General features: G+C 41.7%; 1 protein-coding gene across 1 annotated transcript in view; it reads left to right on the top strand.

Moving 5' to 3' along the window:
• The window catches only part of LOC115463101 (baculoviral IAP repeat-containing protein 1-like), a 93365-nt gene that overhangs the window by 2872 nt on the left and 67826 nt on the right, over window positions 1-22667 (top strand). The window contains exons 2-3 of the mRNA XM_030193313.1: window positions 7379-7962; window positions 10914-11013. Coding sequence (XP_030049173.1) covers window positions 7413-7962; window positions 10914-11013 — 650 coding nt within the window. The 5' untranslated portion in view covers window positions 7379-7412. The remainder of the gene's footprint in view (window positions 1-7378; window positions 7963-10913; window positions 11014-22667) is intronic.

Genomic DNA, 22667 nt, shown 5'->3' with positions numbered 1-22667 from the left:
GAGGTGTGTAGAGGATCATCCTATTCTTCAAGTACTTGGGGTCATTTCCTTTAAGGGCCTTGAAGATCAGAGTTTTATATTTATCCCTAACTTCTTAAAGCAAATACAAGCAAACACCAGTGGTATTGGCACTTAACTTCTTAAACCAAAAATACTCTAGTATTAAGTCTTTGACTCAGGTATTCAGAAACAGTGACTTAGTGCTTCACATACTACTCAGACCCTGTCAGTCTTGCTTGCCAAGGTAGTAGCTGTAAGCTCTTCCCTGCTGCGTAGTCAAATCAGTGTATGGGCATGGCTGTGTGGCCTAGGTCCCTCCTCTCCTTTCCTTGTAAGTCTACCCTCACCCAGTCCCCTCGACTCTCACCTGTTCTGCTGAAGGCTTCTTGGGCTGATGGCTTTTAGACTGGGCTTCCAAGTCTGTTGTGCCTGTCCCTGTTGCTGCTGCTTTCTTGAACCTCCAGGGCTGTGAGGACCCATTGTCCTTCCTCTCTGGGCCTCTAGTGCTGATTGCACCCCAGAGGCCTTCGCCCTTGGGTCCCTAGTGCCGATCGTACTCCTGAGGCCTTCGCCCTGTTGGTTCCCTAGTACTGATTGCACCCTGGAGGCCTTCACCCTCGCTGTCCTTCTCTCCAAGAGGAGCCTCTCTACCAGCCCTCAACAGGGCTGTGGAACCACCAGTCCCCAGCTACCTCCTACCTCTGCTCTTCTGGTCCCTAATCTAATCTGCTGCTTATATATCATTTGCATCCCAGCAGGAGGTTCGAGGCAGTTTACAAATCAATGAACTGCACAAAGGCGGATAAGTGGACAGGACCAATGTATAGAGAGACAGGGAAGTGGTTGCATAGAGATGAGTTCTACAAGGGACGTGAGAACAATTTAGATCTTATCAAAAAGCAGAGTTTTCACTTTCTTTCGCAACCCCATGTAGTTTGATTCGGTCGATACAGTAGTTGGTAGGGAATTCTATTCCCTAGACACCAATAGTGCCCCCACAGGCTCTATTCTTCTGCCCTGAGCTGAGAAGCTCTGAGAGAAGAGGACATTTCTGTGGGTAAGTGACATTATTTTATTCTGTGCTTGGTAAATTAAAGATTGGGTTTAAAAGACGAATTGTAGTATATTTATAAACATAATTTAAAAAACAACAACAAAAAATCAACCCCCCTCCCCGCCAAAAAAACAAACTTAGCTAGTCTCCATACCCTTTTCCCCATAGTTTTAAAACTTACATTTTTCTGCCACAGCATTAAGTCTCTAGAAGACACAGTAGGGCCTAGTTTGATCCTCATTCCCTCCCACCCCTAGCTCAACTCTTCGTTGATAGTCAATTATTCTAATTAGGACAACAAGAGGAGAGTTTTAATTAGTTTTAATTACATTTAGTTTCTGAGAAACAGTAAATAAATTACAAATTACATCAATCTTAAGGCTCTTTATATTTATCTGATATCCCTAGTACCTTAAGAAGTTGTAATTAAAACAACTCTATAATACTAAGATGAAGACAGTAGTCCAGTAATGAGAGACATGCTTTCCAGTCTTTTGCATTGAGTGTTGCATGTATGATTATCTCCCAGTTGGTGAGAGGTCATATGTATGTGCTCGATGCAAAGAGCTCCTAGCTCTCAGAGAACAAGTCGTTCTCTTGAGGCTAGAGTAGCAGACTTGGAGGAGCTGAGGGAGACAGAGAGGTACATAGAGGAGGCATGCAGGGAACGTTGTAGAGAAGTCCCACTTCCAATCTGGTAGCCCCTGTGTTGCCTTGGGGGGAGGTCTTCTAAAAGGAGAGTATCACCCTGGTGCAGCTGAAAGTAATCTGGTATCCAGGACCAGCACACCAGGGGATGCAATATTCTCTCGCATTGAGGATGTGTCTCCAGGAGCTACTGCCCAGGAGGGAAGGGTTAGGATGGCTATTGTAGTTGGTAATTTGATTATAAGGCAAGTAGATAGCTGGGTGGCTGGTGGACGTGAGGATTGCCTGGTCACTTGCTTGCCTGGTGGACCTCATGCGTCATCTAGATAGGATTTTAGATAGTGCTGGGGAGGAGCCGGCTGTCTTACGTGTGGGTACCAACCGCATAGGAAATTGTATGAGAGAGGTTCTGGAAGCCAAATTTAGGCTATTAGGTAGAAAGCTCAAATCCAGAACCTCTAAGGTAGCATTTTCTGAAGTGCCGGGCAAAATGGTAGAGACTATTATAAAGAACAAAATTACAGAGCATATTCAAAAGCATGGATTAATGAGACAAAGCCAACATGGATTTAGTGACGGGCAATCTTGCCTTACCAATCTATTACATTTCTTTGAAGGGGTGAACAAACGTGGATAAAGGTGAGCCAGTTGATATTGTGTATCTGGATTTTCAGAAGGCGTTTGACAAAGTACCTCATGAAAGACTCCAGAGGAAATTGGAGCGTCATGGGATAGGAAGTAGTGCTTTATTGTGGATTAAAAACTGGTTAAAGATAGAAAACAGAGAGTAGGGTTAAATGGTCAGTATTCGCAATGGAGAAGGGTAGTTAGTGGGGTTCCCCAGGGGTCTGTGCTCGGACCACTGCTTTTTAACATATTTATAAATGATCTAGAGATGGGAATAACTAGAGAGGTAATTAAATTTGCTGATGACACAAAGTTATTCAAAGTTGTTAAATCGCAAGAGGATTGTGAAAAATTACAAGAGGACCTTACGAGACTGGGCATCTAAATGGCAGATAACGTTGAATGTGAGCAAGTGCAAAGTGATGCATGTGGGAAAGAGGAACCCGAACTATAACTACGTAATGCAAGGTTCCACGTTAGGAGTCACCAACCAAGAAAGGGATCTCGGCACCGTTGACGATACTGCTCAGTGTGCTGCGGTGGCTAGGAAAGCAAATAGGATGTTAGGTATTATTAGGAAAGGAATGGAAAACAAAAGTGAGGACGTTATAATGCCCTTGTATCAATCCATGGTGCGACTGCACTTCGAATATTGTGTTCAATTCTGGTCACTGCATCTCAAAAAGGATATAGTGGAATTAGAAAAGGTACAGAGAAGGGCGACAAAAATGATAAAGGAAATGGGACGACTTCCCTATGAGGAAAGGCTGAAGCGGCTAGGGCTTTTTAGCTTGTAGAAAAGACGGCTGAGGGGAGATATGATAGAGGTCTATAAAATAATGAGAGGAGTGGAACGGGTAGATGTGAATTATTTGTTTACTGTTTCAAAAAAAACCAGGACTAGGGGGCATGCGATGAAGCTACAAAGTAGTAAATCTAATACAAATCGGAGAAAATCTTTCTTCACTCAATTAAACTCTGGAATTCGTTGCCACAGAATGTGGTAATGGCAGTTAGCTTAACGGGGTTTAAAAAAGGTCTGGACGGCTTCCTAAAAGAAAAGTCTATAGACCGTTGTTAAATTGACTTGTGGAAAGTCCACTGCTTATTTCTGGGATAAGCAGCATAAAATGTTTTGTACTTTTTTGGGATCTTGCCGGGTATTTGTGACCTGGATTGGCCCTGTTATAAACAGAATGCTGGGCTTGATGGACCTTTGGTCTGTCCCAGTGTGGCAATACTTATGTACTTATTCTTTATAATAGTTTCTACTATTTTGCCCAACACCGACGTTAGGTTTACCGATCTGTAATTTCTCAGATCATCCCTAGTTCCCTTTTTAAAAATAGACATTATATTGGTCACCCTCCAATCTTCAGGTACTATGGATGATTTTAATGACAGGTTATAGATTACTAAAATCAGATCTGCAATTTCATATTTGAGTTCTTTCAGTACCCTGGGGTGTATACCTTCCGGTTCAGGTGATTTTACTACAGTTTAATTTGTTGATTTGGCTCAGTACGTCTTCCAAGTTCACCGATCTTTCTTTCAGTACCTCTGCATTGTCACCCTTAAAAACATCTCTGGTACTGGTAGATCTTACATCATCTTCAGTAAAGACTGAGGAAAATAATTAATTCAATCTTTCTGCTATGGCCCTGTCTTCCCTGAGCGCCCCTTTTACTCCTTGATGGTCTAACATCCCACGGATTCCCTCCTAGGCTTTCTGCTTCTGATATACCTGAAAAGGTTATTGCTATGAGTTTTTGCTTCCGAGGCCAGTTTCTGTTCAAATTCTCTTTTGGCCTTTATTAGTGTTTTTCACCTAACTAGCCTAGTGGTTAGTGCAGTGGACCTTGATCCTGGGGAACTGAGTTCGATTCCCACTACAGCTCCTTATGACTCTGGGCAAATCACTTAACCCTCCATTGCCCCTGATACAAAATAAGTACCTGAATATATGTAAACCGCTTTGAATGTAGTTGCAAAAACCTCAGAAAGGCGGTATATCAAGTCCCATTTCCCTAACTTGCCAGTTCTTGTTGATTCTTGTTTTCTTCATTCAGATCTTTTTTCCATATTCTGAAAGATGTTCTCTTGGCTCTAATAGCCTCTTTCACTTCTCCCTTTAGCCATGCTGGCTGTCGTTTGCTCTTCTTTTCACATGGGCGGAGTCTGAAAGAAGCATGGGTGGGGTGTACACTTATAGTAGTCTATAAGTTACGTGTCTAAGTTTTATATACATATGTCTGAAATCCAGGCACAAGCATTTACACCAGCTCTATGGCCGGAGTAAGTGCCTAAATACACATGTTGTGGGATGCGAGGCACAAACCATCAAGAAACTCCAGACTGCCCAGAACACCGCAGCTAGATTGATTTTCGGAAAGGCGAAATATGAAAGTGCCGGACCCCTTAGAGAGAAATTGCATTGGCTCCCATTGAAGGATCGAGTTGCATTCAAAATTTGTACCTTGGTTCATAAAATTATTTATGGAGATGCCCCATCTTACGTCAGACCTAATAGACTTACCAGAGAGAAATAACAAAAGTTCATCATGTACTTTATTAAACCTCCACTATCCCAACTGCAGAGGTCTTAAATACATAAATCTATACATACATACATCTAGCTTCTCATACATCTGCATACAACTATGGAATGAATTACCGATCACCATAAAAACAGCACACAACTTGACAACCTTCCGAAAATTACTGCAGACTTGTTCAAAAAGACGTACAAAAAGGATCCCCATAACGATCTGACTCCTAAATTACACCAGATACAACTATTATGGAACTCTTCTAATTTGCTTATTTTAATTACATCCTCATCTACTATAATAAAACGCAGCCTCAACGTTCTGAGGACACTGAGTCACTGAAGTCACTCACACACCGGTTCGTGGTTTCATGGTGGTGAAGCCACAACATCTTCATGCCCCACCCTCGCGTCACACGTGATGACGTCGAGGGCGGAACACGAAAACAAATTAATGCACGGGGAGCAGTACTCCTCCCCTTCCAACAAATCCCAGCCGCCACCGATGTGCACATGAACCCGGCACCTTTCGCCACATAGCCCCGCCCCTTACAACTTACTGCCCCGCCCACGGTAGCACATGCTTAACCTCACCAACCTCCCTCCCCCCCTGTCACCTCCCCTCCCCTTACGCGTGTCTCGCTGGTGGCCGCCGACAATTCAACCTGCCTCGCGAGACTTCAACTCTTGGCGGCCATTTTGAAACGCCGAGAGCCGGACTCCCACATAATGCAGCAAGGAAGCCACCGCTACGGGAGGAAAGAGGGGGCTCTTTCTTTCCTGGGCCGACGGAACAGGTACCGTAAGGGGAGGGGAAGGGAGTCCCGTGCCCGCTAGCGCCCGTTTCATCGGCGCCAGAAACGGGCCATTTTTACTAGTTATTGAATAGTATCTTGTCATGATATCATTATGCTATGTTTTACCTATTTATCCACTTTTAACCCTATATGATATTCTTATGCACCTTATCTGTATGTATACTCTGAAATTCTTATTCCATTAATGTGAGTGTCGTTGTAACATATTGTAAGCCACGTTGAGCCTGCAAATAGTGGGAAAATGTGGGATACAAATGCAGCAAATAAATAAATTAAATAAACAAACCTGGTTACATTAGTATTTGATAAAGGAAAGTAGGCTTGTACTTTCCTTTATAGAATTACCCTCCATATGATCTATTCTGTACAGAATGCATAGATATGTTGAAAGACCACTTAGATTACACTCGGAATATGCTTCCTTTTAATTTCTCCGTGCTGTGCCATATATGTATAAGTAGTGCCAATTTCCACCTGTAAATAGGCTTTATATATGTGCAATTGGCATGTAACTCCTTTATGTCAAATTGTTTTGTTTTGTGGTTATATGATCTTATTACTAACTCAGCATGACACACATGAAAATGCAATTCCAAAAATGACTCAACTTCCCTCCCCTCCCCCCCCCTTCCGGTGACTTAAAGAGCAAATAGAGAAGGAGAATATTGGAACCAGCAATTACAAGAAAGCATAACTGTAAACTTTCACAAATCTAAAGTATTCAGAATCACAGAGTGGATGCGCAGGGGTAGGGCAACAACCGAAGAGATCTTTTTTGCTCTATTACCCTGCGAGTCTAGCAAACAATGCTCAGGAGTGACAGCCCAACAAGCATTATATAGATTACTCAAATATGACCAAACTGCATTCCAGAAATGATTACTAGGCAGACAAAACCAAAAACAATATTTATATGACACATTTGATGCTCCATATTTAAGACGGGTTCCATCTGAGGGAAGACCCATCTTTTGAGCCCTAAAGGAGTGAATATACATCTGGAGTAAAAACATTTATGTCAAATAACTCCTTTAAAAATACCTCCTTTAGCTGGCTGCCTAGTTTCAAATAGTGTCCATATAAAGTTTTACACCATCCTTTGAGACAGTGCAATGTTTTTTGATCTTCCAAATCATCCTCTCTTATCCCAGGCTCCTAATCTTAAATTTAAATGTCCTTAGATTTTAAAGATTTACAAACAAAACACCATCCCCTCATGGTCCGCTTCTGTGGTGCCCCCTCACCCAAATCCCAATGTGAAAAGGTGAACCCTGTCTGGCCCTCAGCAATTTCTTTCCCCACACCAGACCAATTTGTTATCCTGCTTGGTCCCAGTGAAAAGGCTGGTGATAGATGGGGAAATAATGTCCCTCCTGTTCAAGCCATGCCAAAGTAAAAATTGTACCAGTGGACCTGATGCTTCATTTTGTTCTGGTTTGCTGGATGGTTACAGTTTTCTTCAAGTTTTACTAAAATTGAAGGCCAAAAAAGCATAGAGTACAATAGAGAAATGAATATTGAAATATTGTGAAGTAGATTCCAGTAGACTGGTTAACAAAAGGTTGTCTCCAATTTTGCACCTATGTAGGAATAGCATTGCTATAAATCCCCATATTGTTTTGCACTTTTCATTCATATAATGTAAAGGGAAACATGAATTAAAGGAAATTCTGTGTGTTTCAGATACTGGTTTCCCAAAGTGTGACTCTGTGAAGATATGGATGCCACTAAAATCTTGGAACTAGACCCAGCAAGTATTTCCCTGCAGAAATCTTTGTCATTGTTAAATCTTGACGTCAGTTTTATCCAAGAAGCAGGGAAAGAGCATGTCAAAATCCGAGAGCAACTGCAGAAGGATTATAAATATCACATGAGAAGTGAATCAAATAGATTAAAATCCTTCTTTTCATTTGATCCCTGTTCAACATGGTCCCCACAGGAGATGGCCAGTGCAGGATTTTATAGGACTGGTGTGAAGGACAGTATCCAGTGCTTCTGCTGTGGGTTAGTTTTGTGCACACAAAGTATCGCTGTTACTCCACTTGCAAATCATCAGAAATTCCAGCCTGACTGTGACTTCCTCCGAGGAAAAGATGTAGGAAATATTCTGAAGTATGATGTGCGGGTTCAGAATCCAGAGGAAGATCCAGCAGAGGATCCTGGAAAGTACAAGGCTGAGGAGGACAGACTGAAGTCCTATAACAGCTGGCCCTTCTATGCCAGGACACGTCCCATGTTGCTGGCAGCTGCAGGCTTTTTCTTTACAGGTGAGTGCTATTTTTTTTTCAAAGAAATGTGAGTTAAAAATAGTAGCCCATGGTCTTATTCTTATTGGGCCCAATATTTAAAAAATGCTGAGCTCCTAAATTTGTGGTCCTAAGTTAGCCGGTGAAATTTGTGCCCTATTTTTATCTAAACTTAGATGGATAACTTTTCAGTTGAAAATTCATCTTAATTTAGGAGTTTTTTAACGTTCATAAATTTAGGTCTAGATTTATGAGCCTAGTAGTGAAAATCGGTGCTAAGCTCCTAATTTCTTTTCCCTACCCTAAATCCACCCCTGTTGCTACCTGCTTTCTATGCACCTAAATTTAAGAATTGAGTACAGTTTTGAGTAAAAATATATGTACTTGGCCCTAGTAAATTTTCAGAGGCCAATTTATAAGCATAACTCTTAAAAGGGTCCTTTAATTCAGCTGCAGTAAGAACTGGCTTCAGTGTGCCCTTACACTGGTCTTTCCTCCACTAAGGCCACTTTTACCATGGTCAACAAACAACTTTTTTCCATTAATTTCATTTATGGCCAAGCGCTAATGATACCATTAGTGTGTAGCCATTTAAAAAAATTACCACGTTGGCACTTCACCACCATTCATTGTGGGTTTCCTGAAATCCTGACTGGCTGGGTGTGTCCTGAGGAATGGGTTGAGAACCCCTGATCTAAGGTGAGGTGATTATTTTTTGAGGGTGTACCTCCTCTGTGACCCCTACTACTGGACGGGCAGCTGCTGACAAATCCTCCTACCATACATGTTTGGAGGGGTATTTAGGTCTAATGTGACTAATGCTGTTTCACCCTTTATCAGCAGAAACACAAAGTGGGTGATTTCTACACAGGACACCTATGTGAAATGTCCAAAAGGTCACCTGTGTGGAAAGTAATTCATAAAAGGACACTTATTTTTAGATGTCAAGAATGTGTCTATTTGGAGACTATTCTATAAAGAAAAGTAGGCACCTAGCCATAGAGTTGTTAAAGAACACTCGTATGTTATAGCATTGTATAACATATGCATGTAAATGTGTAGTAAAGGATGGTAGATAAAGACCTGCACAGTCCATCCAGTCTGTCCAACTAGATAAACTTGGTATAAGGTATGATGCTGTACTACATATGCATGCTTGATCTCGATTTGTCCTTGCCATTTTCAGGGTACAGACTGTAGAAGTCTGCACAGCACTGGCCTTGTTCTCTAACTAGTGAAGCTGGCATTGAAGCCCCACTGTAGCCCATCCAAATCTGTCCAGCCATGACCAGGGCATAGACTGTTGAAGTCTTCCCAGCACTGGCTTTGCTTCCCAGTTACTGGAGATGCCATGTAAATACCACTGTTTGTTGGTTCCATTCCTTCCATACAGGATTCTTTTGTGTTTACCCCATGCATTCTGTTACTGTTTTCATTTCTACTCTCCTCCCCTCCCCACAAAGGCACTCCAAAGTACCTCCTGATGTTGTTCCTGCAACCTAAATTCATGTCCTCCAGGTCTGTCACCTTCCTGTCTTTGGAAAAGTTTTGTTTGTATATTAATACCTTTCAAATATACGAATGTCTGTCTATATCATATCACCCCCGTCTCTCCCCTCCTCTCCTCCATCCTTGGGTCATCAAGTCTCGCCCCATACGTCCTGTTGTGCAAACCGTATACCGTTGTTGCCCCTCTCCAAACCACTTAGTGTTTTTATGTCCTTAGCAAGATATGGCCTCCAAAACTCAACACGATAATCCTAGTAGGGCCCCACAAATGACCAGTGGCAGGGGGGCAAAATTCCCCGGGCTGGGCCTCCAAGGGGGGACCCGGCTCCAGCAAGCTTTTCTGGGTCTGTCTGTCTCTCTTGCTCCTGTGTGCCGGCCGTAACCCAGATGATTGCATTAATGCGATGACCCAGCGTTAATGCAATCATCTGGGTCCTGGCACACAGGAGCAGTCACCCACAGAAGTTAAGGGAGTGGGTGGCGCGAGTGTGTGTGTGTGGGGGGGGGGGGGCAGTGCCACTGCAGCCCAGGTGGGGGGGGGAGCGGTCTTGCCCCGGGTCTGGCTGTGTCTCCCAGCGACACTTCCAATTACTTGTGCAGGGCATCACACCTCCTTTCTTCTGTTGGTTATACCCCGCTCTATGCAGCTCAGCGTCCCTCTGGCTGTGGCCACTGCCTTGTCGCATTGTGATTTTGTAGAATGGTTACATGTTCCATTTAATCATATCCTTAGCATTTACTTAGCACTTTCCCCATAGACACAAGAAGAGAGAACCCCTTGAGTAAGCAGGTCCCTTAATGGCTGAGGTTCATAAAATTATTATGCATAATAAAATGCTGCAGAATCAAACTTTTCCATTTGGTTTGGTTATTTAAGTGACTATCCTGCTTATTTTCAAAGGAGAAGGGCGCCCATCTTCTGACACAAATCGGGAGATGGGCGTCCTTCTCCTAAGGTCGCCCAAATCGGCATAATCGAAAGCTGATTTTGGGCATCCTCAACTGCTTTCTGTTGCGGGGACGACCAAAGTTCAAGGGGGCGTGTCAGCAGTGTACCGAAGGTGGGACAGGGGCATGGTTAACAGATGGGCGTCCTTGGCCGATAATGGAAAAAAAGAAGGGTGTCCCATTTGGCCGACTTTACTTGGTCCTTTTTTTTTCATGTAAGTGAAGGTGCTCAGAATCGTAAAGTTGTCTCAGCCGAATAGTTTGGTTAGCTTGAATGGCTGTAGGTGCAATGATTGAATTTTAATCCATCAGCCATTCAAGCTAACCAAGCTAGTTGTCTAAGACAACTTTGATTCTGAGCACCTTCACCTACATGATTTTTATATTTAACTATTTTGAGTCTTGTGTTGATTGAGTCTCTCCATTGTGTTTTTTTTTTTTTACTGGGAAATATACACTTATATAGAATATGTTGATCTTGCCATGAGATTTAAAATGCCTTATCCCACATACAGGTGTGAAGGATACAGTGCAGTGCTTCTCTTGCAGAGGGTGTTTGGGGAACTGGGAGGAAGAGGATGATCCCTGGAAAGAACATGCCAAGTGGTTCCCAGAGTAAGTGAAAACTAGTGAACAGTAGTACCTGAAATAATATCTGAGATTCTACATGGAATGCTGCTATTCCACTAGAAGTCGGCCCTTGCAGATCACCAATGTGGCCGCGCAGGCTTCTGCATACGTGCAGGACGTCAGACTCACAGAAACAGAAGTCTGCGCAGCCTTCTACATGGAATGTTGCTAGTGGAATAGCAACATGTGGAGGAGTGGCCTAGTGGTTAGGGTGGTGGACTTTGGTCCTGGGGAACTGTGGAACTGAGTTTGATTCCCACTTCAGGCACAGGCAGCTCCTTGTGACTTCGGGCAAGTCACTTAACCCTCCATTGCCCCATGTAAGCCGCATTGAGCCTGCCATGAGTGGGAAAGCGCAGGGTCCAAATGTAATAAAAATAAACAAAATAAAAATAAATCTTTAGAGAAACTGAAAATGTAGAAGCTAACTAAATTGTTGTTTATTTATTTATTGGGGTTTATTCAAGACACTATACATCAGTTGAACTTACAATTTTGTTAACAGTATAACAATAGTAAAATGACCAAGTATAAATACAGTACTTGGAATGGCAAATTAAAACCTAGTAATAGGTGTAACATGATACAGTATCATAAATATATATAAATTTAACAATACTATAGAACAATCATATAACAAAAGTATGATAAATGTCAGTATAATACTGATGATGCCATAATAAACAGCATGGAAGAACATTCAAATAACATAGATATGATCATCACAATGTCGGCACAATACCAATGAAACATCTTACTATATAGCCAAGGGGCAAGTGCAGTTTAGATTTAGAGGGATCCTTTTACCAAACTGCAGTAAAAAGGGCCCTGTGGCGGCGGCTGTTTTTTGCCATGCGCCAGGGCCTTTTTTACTGGAGCGGATAAAAAGCCTGAAAAAACACATAGTCATGCAGTAAGCTTGCATTTACTGGGTGGGTGGGGGGGGGGAGCACTTATCACCCGTTGAGGTGACTGTAAGGGCTTCCACTCTACCCTGGCGGTCACCGGGTAGTGCATGGCACTGCCCGATTACCGCCGGAGAACCCCAGAGGTATAGACTTCTTTTAATCCAGCAGCGCTAGAAATGGCGTGTGCTAGAGGCGGAACTACCACCGGCGGCTGCATTGGGCTGGCGGTAGTTCTGGGTCGCCACATGACAGCCCTTTAGTAAAAGAGCCCCATAGATGAGTACTGAAGGAAAAGTATAAATTTAGCCGTGTAAGGTACTGGTAGCCAAAATAGTTTTTTGCAGCATTCTGAATTAGTTGGAGCTGGTACAAACTCTTTTTGGTTTGGCCAGTGTACAGGGCATTACATTAGTCCAGTCGTGATGTTGTCATGGCATGAACCCCTGTGGTGAGACTTATCAATATATGGAGAGAGATTTCATAGATGCCATGGGTGAGAGAAACAATTTTTTAAAGTTGTTTGAATTTGTGGGATCAAAGTAAGTGATGAATCCAGCAGTATCCCAAGATTCCTGACCTGTGATTTTAGGGTGAGTTCATATGTTCCTTGGTCATATAGGAATTGCTCTTGATAATGTCAAGTCAAGCCCCTCTATGATTGATGCTTTAACTTTGGCTCATTAAGAGGGTCTTTAAGGCACGCTCACATTTTTAGCGTGTGCTAAAATTGTGGGCGTGCTAAACTTTAGAGACGCCAATGCATTCCTATGGGCGTCTCCAACATTTAGCGCTCCCACAATTTTAGTGTGCGCTAAAAACATGAGCGCGCCTTAGTAAAAGACGCCCTAAGGGACCTAAGCATTTACCCTGGGAATTATTGCACAGTGTTAGTATGGACCCAGTCTAACAGCCATGTGCTAGTTCCTGTGTTAACTGCCAGATTCAGAATATGTTTTTCTATATAGGTCTGGAATGTGTTTGTTTGCTTTTTATTTTTTGCAGGGTTTGTTTACTGGAGCGGTATATCTCCCACATCTTCCTCTGTGAAGACTGAAGCAAAGAATTCATTTAATCTTTTGTCTTCCCTGATTGCCGCTTTTATATCCCTTGGTCATCTAGCGGTTCAACTGATTATTTTGCCAGCTTCTTGCTTCTAATATACTTTAAAAAAGTTCTGTGTTTTTGCCTCCAATGCAATCTTCTTTTCAAAGTCACTTATCAGTGCTTTGCATTTGACTTGACATTCCTTATGCTGTTTCCTATTACTTTGTCAGATCCTTCTTCCATTTCCTGAAGGATTTTCTTTTAACTCTGATAGCTTCCTTCACCTCACTGTTTAACCATGCCAGCTGTCATTTGTCCTTCTTTACTCCTTTTTTTAATACATGGAATGTTTCTGGCCTGGGCTTCCAGGATGGTATTTTTGAACAGCATCCATTTCTGATGTAAATTTTTGACCTTTGCAGCTGCTCCTCTAAGGTTTTTTTTGTGTGTGTGTGTGTGACTGTTCTTCTCATTTGCATAGTCTGCTTTCTGAAATGTAAAGGCTAACATATTAGATTTCCTGTGTGTACTTAATCTAGAGCTGATACCAAATGTGATCATATTATGATCATTGTTATCAAGCAGCCCCAGCACCATTACCTCCTGCACAATTTTCCCCCCTCTTGTTGGTTCCTGAATCAGTTGCTCCATAAAGCAGTTGTTGATTTCATCAATGAATTTTTCTCCCTAGCATGCAGTGATGTTACATTTACCCAGTCAATATCAGGGTAATTGAAATTGTCCATTATTCATTACGAATTTCTGGTAACATTTCTACATCAGTCTTTTCATCTTGGCCAGGTGGACGGTAGTATACTCCTATCACTATCCTTTTCCCCTTTACATATGGAATTTCTATCCAGGGCTGCCGAGAGGGGGGGACAGGGGGGACAAAAGTCCCCGGGCCTCCGGAGGGGGCCCGGCGCCACCGCAGTCAGGCCCGCCCGCCATCGCTCCCGAACTAACTAACCTTAAATGCCTCCTTCTTTTCCTTTCACCACCTTTGCGGCAAGCAGCAGCAGGGCAGGCCACTCCTTCCTTCCGTGTCCCGCCCTCGCCTGACGTAACGTCCATGAGAGCGGAGCACGGAAGGAAGGAGAGGTCTGCCCTGCTGCTGCTTGCCGCGAAGGTGGTGAAAGGAAAGGAAGGAGGCGTTTAAGGTTAGTTCAGGGCCCGATAGCGGGTGGGGGGGCCGGGGGCGGCCTTGTCCCGGGCCCGGCTCTGGCTCTCGGCGGCCCTGTTTCTATCCATAGGGATTCTAAGATGTGTTTCGTACTGCAGAATTATTAGTCTGTTTGGTTCAAGGCCCTCCTTAACATATAGTGCTACTCCTCCACCAATTCAATCCACTGTGATATAATTTGTACCCTGGTATGACAGTGTCCTGCTGGTTATCTTCCTCCGCCAGGTCACAGAGATGCCTTTATCTATCTTTTCATTTAGTGCAATATATTCTGGCAGAAACCCAAATAGTAGCAATATTCCATGCTGCCAATCCCAGGGCAAGCAGTGGTTTCCCCATGTCTTATCTTAGTAGCATACTATGGACTTTTCTTTTAGGAATTTGTCTAAACTTCTTTTTTTAAACCCAAATATTCTAACCTCTGTTATCACATCCTCTGGCAGTGAGTTCCAGAGCTTCACCATTTGTTGAATGAAAAAATATTTTCTCCTATTTGTTTTAAAAGTATTTCCATGTAACTTCATTGAGTGTCCCTTAGTCTTTGTACTTTCTCTGAGTAAAAAATCGATTCATTTTCTTTTTTTTTTAAACAATACATTTTTATTGACTTTTGACATTTGGAAAAAAAACAGCAAACTGTTCATAAACAGAGATATACAACTTTAAGCCTAAAGAAGTCCTATTTGTCCTCCCCCATCCACATACCCCCCCCCCCCCCCCAAGCTTCCCATTACGTAAACCAAACTCCCATTATAACATCTCATACCAAAAATCGATTCATTTTCACCTGCTCTATACCACTCAGAATTTTGTAGTCCTCAATCATATCTCCCCTCAGCTGACTCTCTTTTCCAAGCTGAAGAGCCCTAACTTCTTTAGCCTGCCTTCATATGAAAGGAGTTCAATCCCCTTTATCATTTTGGTCACTCTTCATTGAACCTTTTCTAATTCTTCTATATCTTTTTTGAGATACAGCAACCAGAATTGAACGCAGTACTCGAGGTGAGGTTGCACCATGGAGCGATACAGAGGCGTTATAGTATTCTTCATCTTATTTTCCATCCCTTCCCTAATAATTCCTAGAATCCTGTTACCATTTTTGGCCACCACCACACACTGAGCAGAAGATTTCAGCGTATTGTCTACAATGACGTTTAGCTTTTTTTTTTCTTGGGTGCTCACTCCCAAGGTGGATCCTAGCATCGGGTAACTATGATTTGCATTCTCCCAATTTGCATCACTTTGCATTTGTCCACATTAAATTTAATCTGCCATGTGGATACCCAGTCTTCCAGTTTCTTTCCTGCAGTTTCTCACAGTCCACATGCATTTTAACAACTTTGAATAGTTTTGTGTTATCTGCAAATTTAATCACCTCACTTGTTCCAGTTTCCAGATATTTATAAATATATTAAATAGCACCGGTCCTAGTACAGATCCCTGTGGCACTCCACTATTCACCCTCCTCCATTGAGAAAAATGGCGATTTAACTCTACCCTCTGTTTACTGTCCAATAACCAATTCCTAATTCACAACAGAACATTGCCTCTATCACTTGACTCTTTAATTTTCTCAGGAGTCTTTCATGATGAACTTTGTCAAAAGCTTTCTGAAAATATAGATACACTACATCAGTTTTTCCCAAGTCTGGTCTGGAGTACTCCTGCCAGTCAGGTTTTCAGGATATCCTCAATGAATATGAGTGAAAGAGATTTGCATATAATGGAGGCAGTGTATGCAAATCAAGCTCACGTATATTCATTATGGATATCCTGCAAACCTGACTGGTGAGGGGTACTCCAGGACTGGACTTGGGAAACACTGCACTACATCAACTGGCTCACCTTTATCGGCATGTTTATTCATGCCTTCAAAGAAATGAAGCAAATTGGCGAGTAAAGACTTCCCTTGGCTCAGTCTATGCTGCTTCTGTCCCATTAAGAGTTTTCGTGATTTTCAGTACTGTATAGTGGCATAGGCACTCTAGCAGTTTGTTTTTATCATTCTTTGTTAAATATTTATTTGTTTGTTTATCACAGAAGGTCTATGGAGCCCTTTGCATTTCCAGTTTCGACATTACTTAATGTCACTGGTGGTCGTTTTTACTTTTATCTGTTCATTTGTGACCCGCTAGAAATATATTGACATTCATGCAGCACTCTGTGTATAAAGGTTGCCCTTCCCTGTTCTCTCCAATCCTGTAGAGAATCCAGATGGGGAGGGTTTCTTTATCTATAGAAATACCTGGTATCTTCTATTTCTAATTTAAAAATGGGGGTGGGCATGATATGCAGAAATGTTGCTTTGGCTTGCCCCCTTCAATAACTATCTTGTCCCTCTGTTGCCATCCCAGATATTTCTGTCTAGAGATGTCGCTGTAGTGCATGCTCATTAAATGCTACAGTGTTTCAAACACTTCATTGAACCTCATGTTGTTGCAAGAATAAATTAGAAGCACTGGGATTGTGGTGGCAGAGAGTGCAGGAGTCATGGCAAAGCAGGGCTCTGTGCACATGATTCTTGATTTTCCTGTTCTGAGCAAATGGGACAATTCTAAAGGTCCAATGCAAAGATCAAATATTTTGCATCGTTCCTTTTCTAGATAAGGTTCTTATGGAAAACTAAAGCGTATCAAAGGGTGAGCTTTACCTGATCTCCCTGAGATAGCACATCTTATAGTTTATTCTCCAGAACAAACTTCTTCCTCCTTATGGTTTTGGCTCATAGCATGGTTGTCAATTCAATAGTGAAATCATTGATTCATCTACTCAGCTTAAAAATACAGGAGTATAAATTGAGTGGCTTCTACTCAGCTTACCCAGGAAAAGACCTTTTGACTATTTGTTACACAGTATTTCACTGCATGTATTGGTAGTGGGAGATTCCCTTTTACTCACTGTACCAGCATCTGACTGTCAAACGCCCTTACAGGTCAGACTGCTTACAGGAGGTCAGAACTTCATTGCAAGACTGGCTTCCCCATTACTGCTAGCTCTTCTAGAAGACTCTGTTTCAGCACCATGTAGGTAGCTGCTTTCTCACCATGTCTCACACCAACTTTAGCTTCATTCTCATTGAATATTCAATGAACACACTCTTTTTAGAGTATGTTCACAGCATTGCACTCAACAGTGAAAAAGGAAGACAAACTCCAGAAAAATCTTAAGGCACAAGGAAAACTGTGGAGTGTTTATACTTTATTAAAATTATAAAGGACTGGACACCGGCCATGTTTTGGCCTAATGGCCTGCATCAGGGGTCCAACACATCTGTGAGGAACGATATGGTGCATATTATCCTTATGCAATCAAAAGCAGTAGTGTCTTTATTAAACTTGCAATAACTGAGGAATTAGAATTCAAATTTGTAACTATAGGTTACCCTAAAAAGATTGTGAAAACTGCTTATAAATGTGCCCTTTACAACAATAGGATCTTTTACTTCAATCTAAGAAAGACCCCTCATTGGACCCAGTATTGATTTGTGTATTAAAATACACTGATCTATCTCCTAAAGTGGCAAAGGCGATTAGAAGTTCTGGCCAGTATTTTTGGTTCATGGGGTGTTTCATCAGATGCGCTGTATGATTGCCTATTTGTGGAGCTCTAGCCTAAGTGATTTATGTGGTTCTGATGTATAGACGAAAAGGGGCATAAGGCTTGTGGGAAATATTCTGTTTGTGAAGTAATGGAAGAAGGACATGAATTCTGGTGAGACCAAGGTCAACAGATGATTTCAATTCACAGTTCTACATCCAATGTTGCTTCATATGTGGTGAATTAAGTGTCTCTGTGGTCTCCTGTATACAGGACAAACTTCATGTATGCTTAAAACAAGATTGATTGAACATAAGTTGTGTATTTCATCTGGCAGATTGGAAGCCCCTCTGGTTCGTCGCTGCATACACTTTAAGCATCAGTTTACCAGTTTGTGTTGTATGGCAATCAATCAAATTGTACCAGCTCTTAGAAGGACGATATCTCTAAGCTATTGCATCAATTAGAACAACAATGGATCTTCTGTCTTCGGACAACTAAACCTGCAGCAGGCTTAAACGGCCCCCTTGAATGGCAAGCATTTTTTTTTAATGTTGCGACATGCAGTGTTTGTGGTGTGAGTATCTACAAAAACTTGTCTTTCTTTAAAATCCTGAACACAACTGATTGGCTATTGGTAGTTTCAGCATTCTAAAGTCTGGAAGCCATCTTGTTGCCTGTTAGTTGATTGAAAGAGTGTACATAGTTCCTACCTCCTGACACAACTCTTTTGTGAAACAAGTAGCCCTTGTTGAGTTGTTTGGATTAGTGTGCTGGTGAACTTTGGAGATTTGAATGTTGAACATAGAACTGTGAACTTTTACAAGCCTGAAGAGAAGTTTGTTTTTAAAATTTCTGTGCACAGTGTTTTGGTGGGAATATTTTGATTTTGTATTGCTGGACATTGTGGCTGGTTCTGTAAGAGGGTTTTTTTTGTTTTGTTTTTGGCATTTGTAGTGTATTGATTTTGTTTTGAGCAGTTAATTTTTTCTGTTTAGAGTTTTTTTTTCTCTTCTCTTTTTTGTTTCAATGCATCTGTTGAGACCAGTGATGATAGTGGACTCCTATTAGGGGTTGTCTTATTTTCCTTTTAGCACCCTTGGAGATTTGAGGTCTTTCTTGTTTAATATTTAGCCTTTCAAGATGCTAGCCATAATCTCCTTTTATGTCATTTATTAGAAACTAGTAAAAAAGACCCGTTTCTGACACAAATGAAACGGGCGCTAGCAAGGTTTTCCTCAGAGTGTGTATGTTTGAGAGAGTGTATGTGAGAGTGACTGTGTGTGAGAGAGAGAGTGAATGTGAGAGTGTGTGTGTGTGAGAGAGAGAGTGAGTCTGGGTGCGAGTGTGTCTGTGAGAGAGTGTGTGTGTGAGAATGAGAGTGTGTGCAAGTGCGTATGTGAGACACAGTCTGAGAGAGAGTGTGTTTGACACAGATACAGTGTGTGTGAGACACAGACTCTCTGTGAGACTGAGTGTATGAGACCAAGAGAGTGTGTGAGTGACTGTGTGACACATAGAGAGTGAATGTGATACAGTGTGAGACATAGAGTGTGTGAGACAGTGTGTGAGAGTGAGCGTGAGAGAGAGAGAAAGACATTGACTGTGAGAGAGAGAGAGAGTGTGTGTGTGTGAGAGAGAGATACCTCCCTTCCCTTTCTGGTGTCAGGCCCCCCCTCCCTCTCTCTGGTGTCAGGCCCCCCCCTCTCTCTGGTGTCTGAGCGTTACTGTGCAGGACGCTGAGCTCTGGCTGTGCTTCAAGGAACTGACCAATCCTATTTAATAGAATGCACCTCCAACATTCTAAAGCCGAGAAACCTCATGTGGTTGGTCACTTCTGCTTGTGACGAACCCAGAAGTACGTGATATCAATTCAGGAGATGGATACAGAGAGCAGGAATGCCTCATCCATGCAGTCAGCTTCAGAATGTTGGAGGTGCGTTTTATTATATAGGATTAGTGTGTGTTGTTTTTAGATTAAAAAAAGGCACCATACTTGATCCAATCTGGAGGTGTCAAAGGTAAAAATTGAAGAGCACAACATTGCATTGCCATTAGGGCTTGCAACAAGGAGTTCATACATTGAGATGCACCATATGGCACAGGTGACACACATTGTTTAGAAAGGACTTATTATTCCGCCTTTACTTTTGCCACAGTAAAGCAGTTCACAGGCTAATCTGAAATAAGAAAGGAACACCATTATACAATAGGAAAGTTAAGGAGATGCATCAGAATAGATATGGATATAGAAGCTCTCAGCAAAGGTCCATAACTAGAAGACATTTAGGTAAGTGACTTGGCCTGGGCAAGACCACCATGGACCACCAATCCTTCCCAAGTTGGAGTAAATAAATGAGTTTTAAAACCAACCTTTTAAATTTTATGAATGAAAGTTTGGCTTGTAATTCAAATGGTAATAAGTTCCACAATGTTGGGGCCAAAAAGAAAGTTTGACTACCTAGTTGAATTTAAACCTACACATAAAGATGAATAGATAGAGAAGAGAAGTTTGGTAGAAGATTGAAGATTATGTGAGGGGCAGGATAGGGTTATGAGCGATGCCAGATAAGGTGGGATACCAGTGTGAAGCGCTTTATGGATTTAGGGCCTTATTAGAATCCCTTCTAAGGTAGTGTTATACCATGTAGAATAAGGTAAATACAATAGCATTCCTCTTCCCCCACCCCCCGATTGTGTTGACTGTCTGCTTGACATAGCTCCATGATTCATGTTCTACTGCTTCAGGAGCCGGGGAGAGCAAGGCATGAAAGAGGTGAATGGTATTGTACCCTGGCCCATGAAACATGGAGCTATGTTGAACAGGTGGTCATCACAGTCAGGGGAATATTGCATTTATTTCTTGGAACATGAACATATTAACTGCATAAAGAAGAAATATGTTTAAAAACTGTGAGTTTGGAGCTGGTGATGTGAGTAGCGGCACGGTTTGTTACTGCTCATGTTCCCTAAATTTGTCTGAGGTTCCTTTTGTGAGTTAAAAGTAAGGGTTCCCTCCAATAGGGGTATTCCAGGTTTCCATCAGTCACAGATTACTTTAATTAGATATTTGCTTAGTGCTGCAAAACTAACTCTGGTGGCAGCCTGGAAAAAATGAGGAGTCCCTTCACTGCTCAGATGGCAAATTAAATTTCACTATATCTATCGAATGAGACAAAATACTAGTTAACAATGGGAGAAGGTGTGGGGTATGTTTAAGAAGGTAGGTCATATGTGAACTTAGTGTTCTTGCCTGACTAATCTCATTGAGCTTCATCCCCTCGACTGTGTACCAAATATAATATGATCCTGCTTTTCATCTTTTATGTTTTGTTTTTTTTATATTGAAGTTGTTTGGTGGGGGAGGTGTGTGCTATTTTTATGCAAAATGGAAAAATCCTAGAGAGTAGAATGGTCTAGTCTTGAATTGTGGCTTTAATATAACCAGTATACTATTTATTTTTGTTACATTTGTACCCTGTGCTTTCCCACTCATGGCAGGCTCAATGCGGCTTACATGGGGCAATGGAGGGTTAAGTGACTTGCCCAGAATCACAAGGAGCTGCCTGTGCCTGAAGTGGGAATTGAACTCAGTTCCTCAGGACCAAAGTCCACCACCCTAACCACTAGGCCACTCCTCCACTATGTTGGCCTTGGTTCTATTTCTTTGTAACTTGCAATTTTACCAATAAAAGATCTCTGTTAAAATATAAAAATAAGTTTCCTCCACTTGAGTACATTATAAAGTCAAGTCAAAACATTAAACAGAAACACTGATTGGTTGGTTAACTTTTTGTACATATCTGTTTGAAGGATCCTACCAGTAGAGGTGGTTCAGGCTTAGCCTACAATAGCAGTGACATAATGATTATAATACAACCGCTACTGTTGGTTATTACTGTTCAGTTCACATATAGATGCTGAGGAGGGGGTGACATCCTCCAGTTAACCTTCCTCTTCTATAAAGCCTGACACTAACTAGTTCCTGCTCTTCGCTTCTTACACTACATTTTTCTGTGACTCTTTAGTTGGGTCCTGATTTTTCAAACTTTGTACAAACAGGTAAAGAACGGAAACAAAACCATAAATCAGGTCCTTGGGTGAACAACGTAAATTTTTTTTTTGGGGGGGGGGGGGGGGGGCAGGTGCTGGAAAAACACCAATGCCACTTTAAAAAATTGTCAGTTCTTTAAATTTCATACTTTTTGATTCATGAGAATATAAGAATAGCCATACTGGGTCAGATTAGTAGTCCATCTAGCCCAGTATTCTTCTTCCAGCAGTGGCCAATTCAGGTCACAAGTACCTGTCAGAACCCCAAATAGTAGGAAGATTCATTCTACTGATCCCAGGGACAAGCAGTGGCTTTCCCTATCTCAGTAGACATGGGGAAAGACATGAATGAGTGGAAGGATCCCCATTTCATTAAGTCTGGACAACGGGAAATGAGTTAAGCTCTCTGCTTGTTTAACTCTTAAAGCATATTCAGTCAGATCCTATTCAGTGCAAGGTGATTTGTAATACTGTTTTGAGCACAAAGACCACTAGAGAGAGACTTTAAACAGGTGTGCACAAATTCAACATGAATGAACAAGTAGCAAAATATTTAATTCAGAGAGGATGAGTATTAGTCCTTGCTGAATATATTTTTTAAATATCCTGCAGATCTGAAAATAGACAGCTTTCTGCTGAAATCCTGTTTTGTAGCATTTTAAATAGAACAGGTAATGTGGTGGGAAAGTGGCCATCCTATACTACTTCTCAAGTTCCATCATTTTTTCCTTTGGATTTACCTTTTACAAAGTGATGGTGTATCTCATTTTGTTTTAATATAAAATTGACTTCATGAAGACAGAGCTATGCTAACACAAAGCTGAAACAAAAAAGAAATACAAAAATCTGTATCACTTAACTAATTTCCAATGTCTTTTTTTAACTGTAAATTTAAATTGTTTTTGTGCTAGTTA

The sequence above is a fragment of the Microcaecilia unicolor genome, chromosome 2 (assembly GCF_901765095.1).
Source record: "Microcaecilia unicolor chromosome 2, aMicUni1.1, whole genome shotgun sequence".
NCBI classification, from domain to species: Eukaryota; Metazoa; Chordata; class Amphibia; order Gymnophiona; family Siphonopidae; genus Microcaecilia; species Microcaecilia unicolor.
This window is presented reverse-complemented; position numbering and strand designations above follow the sequence as displayed.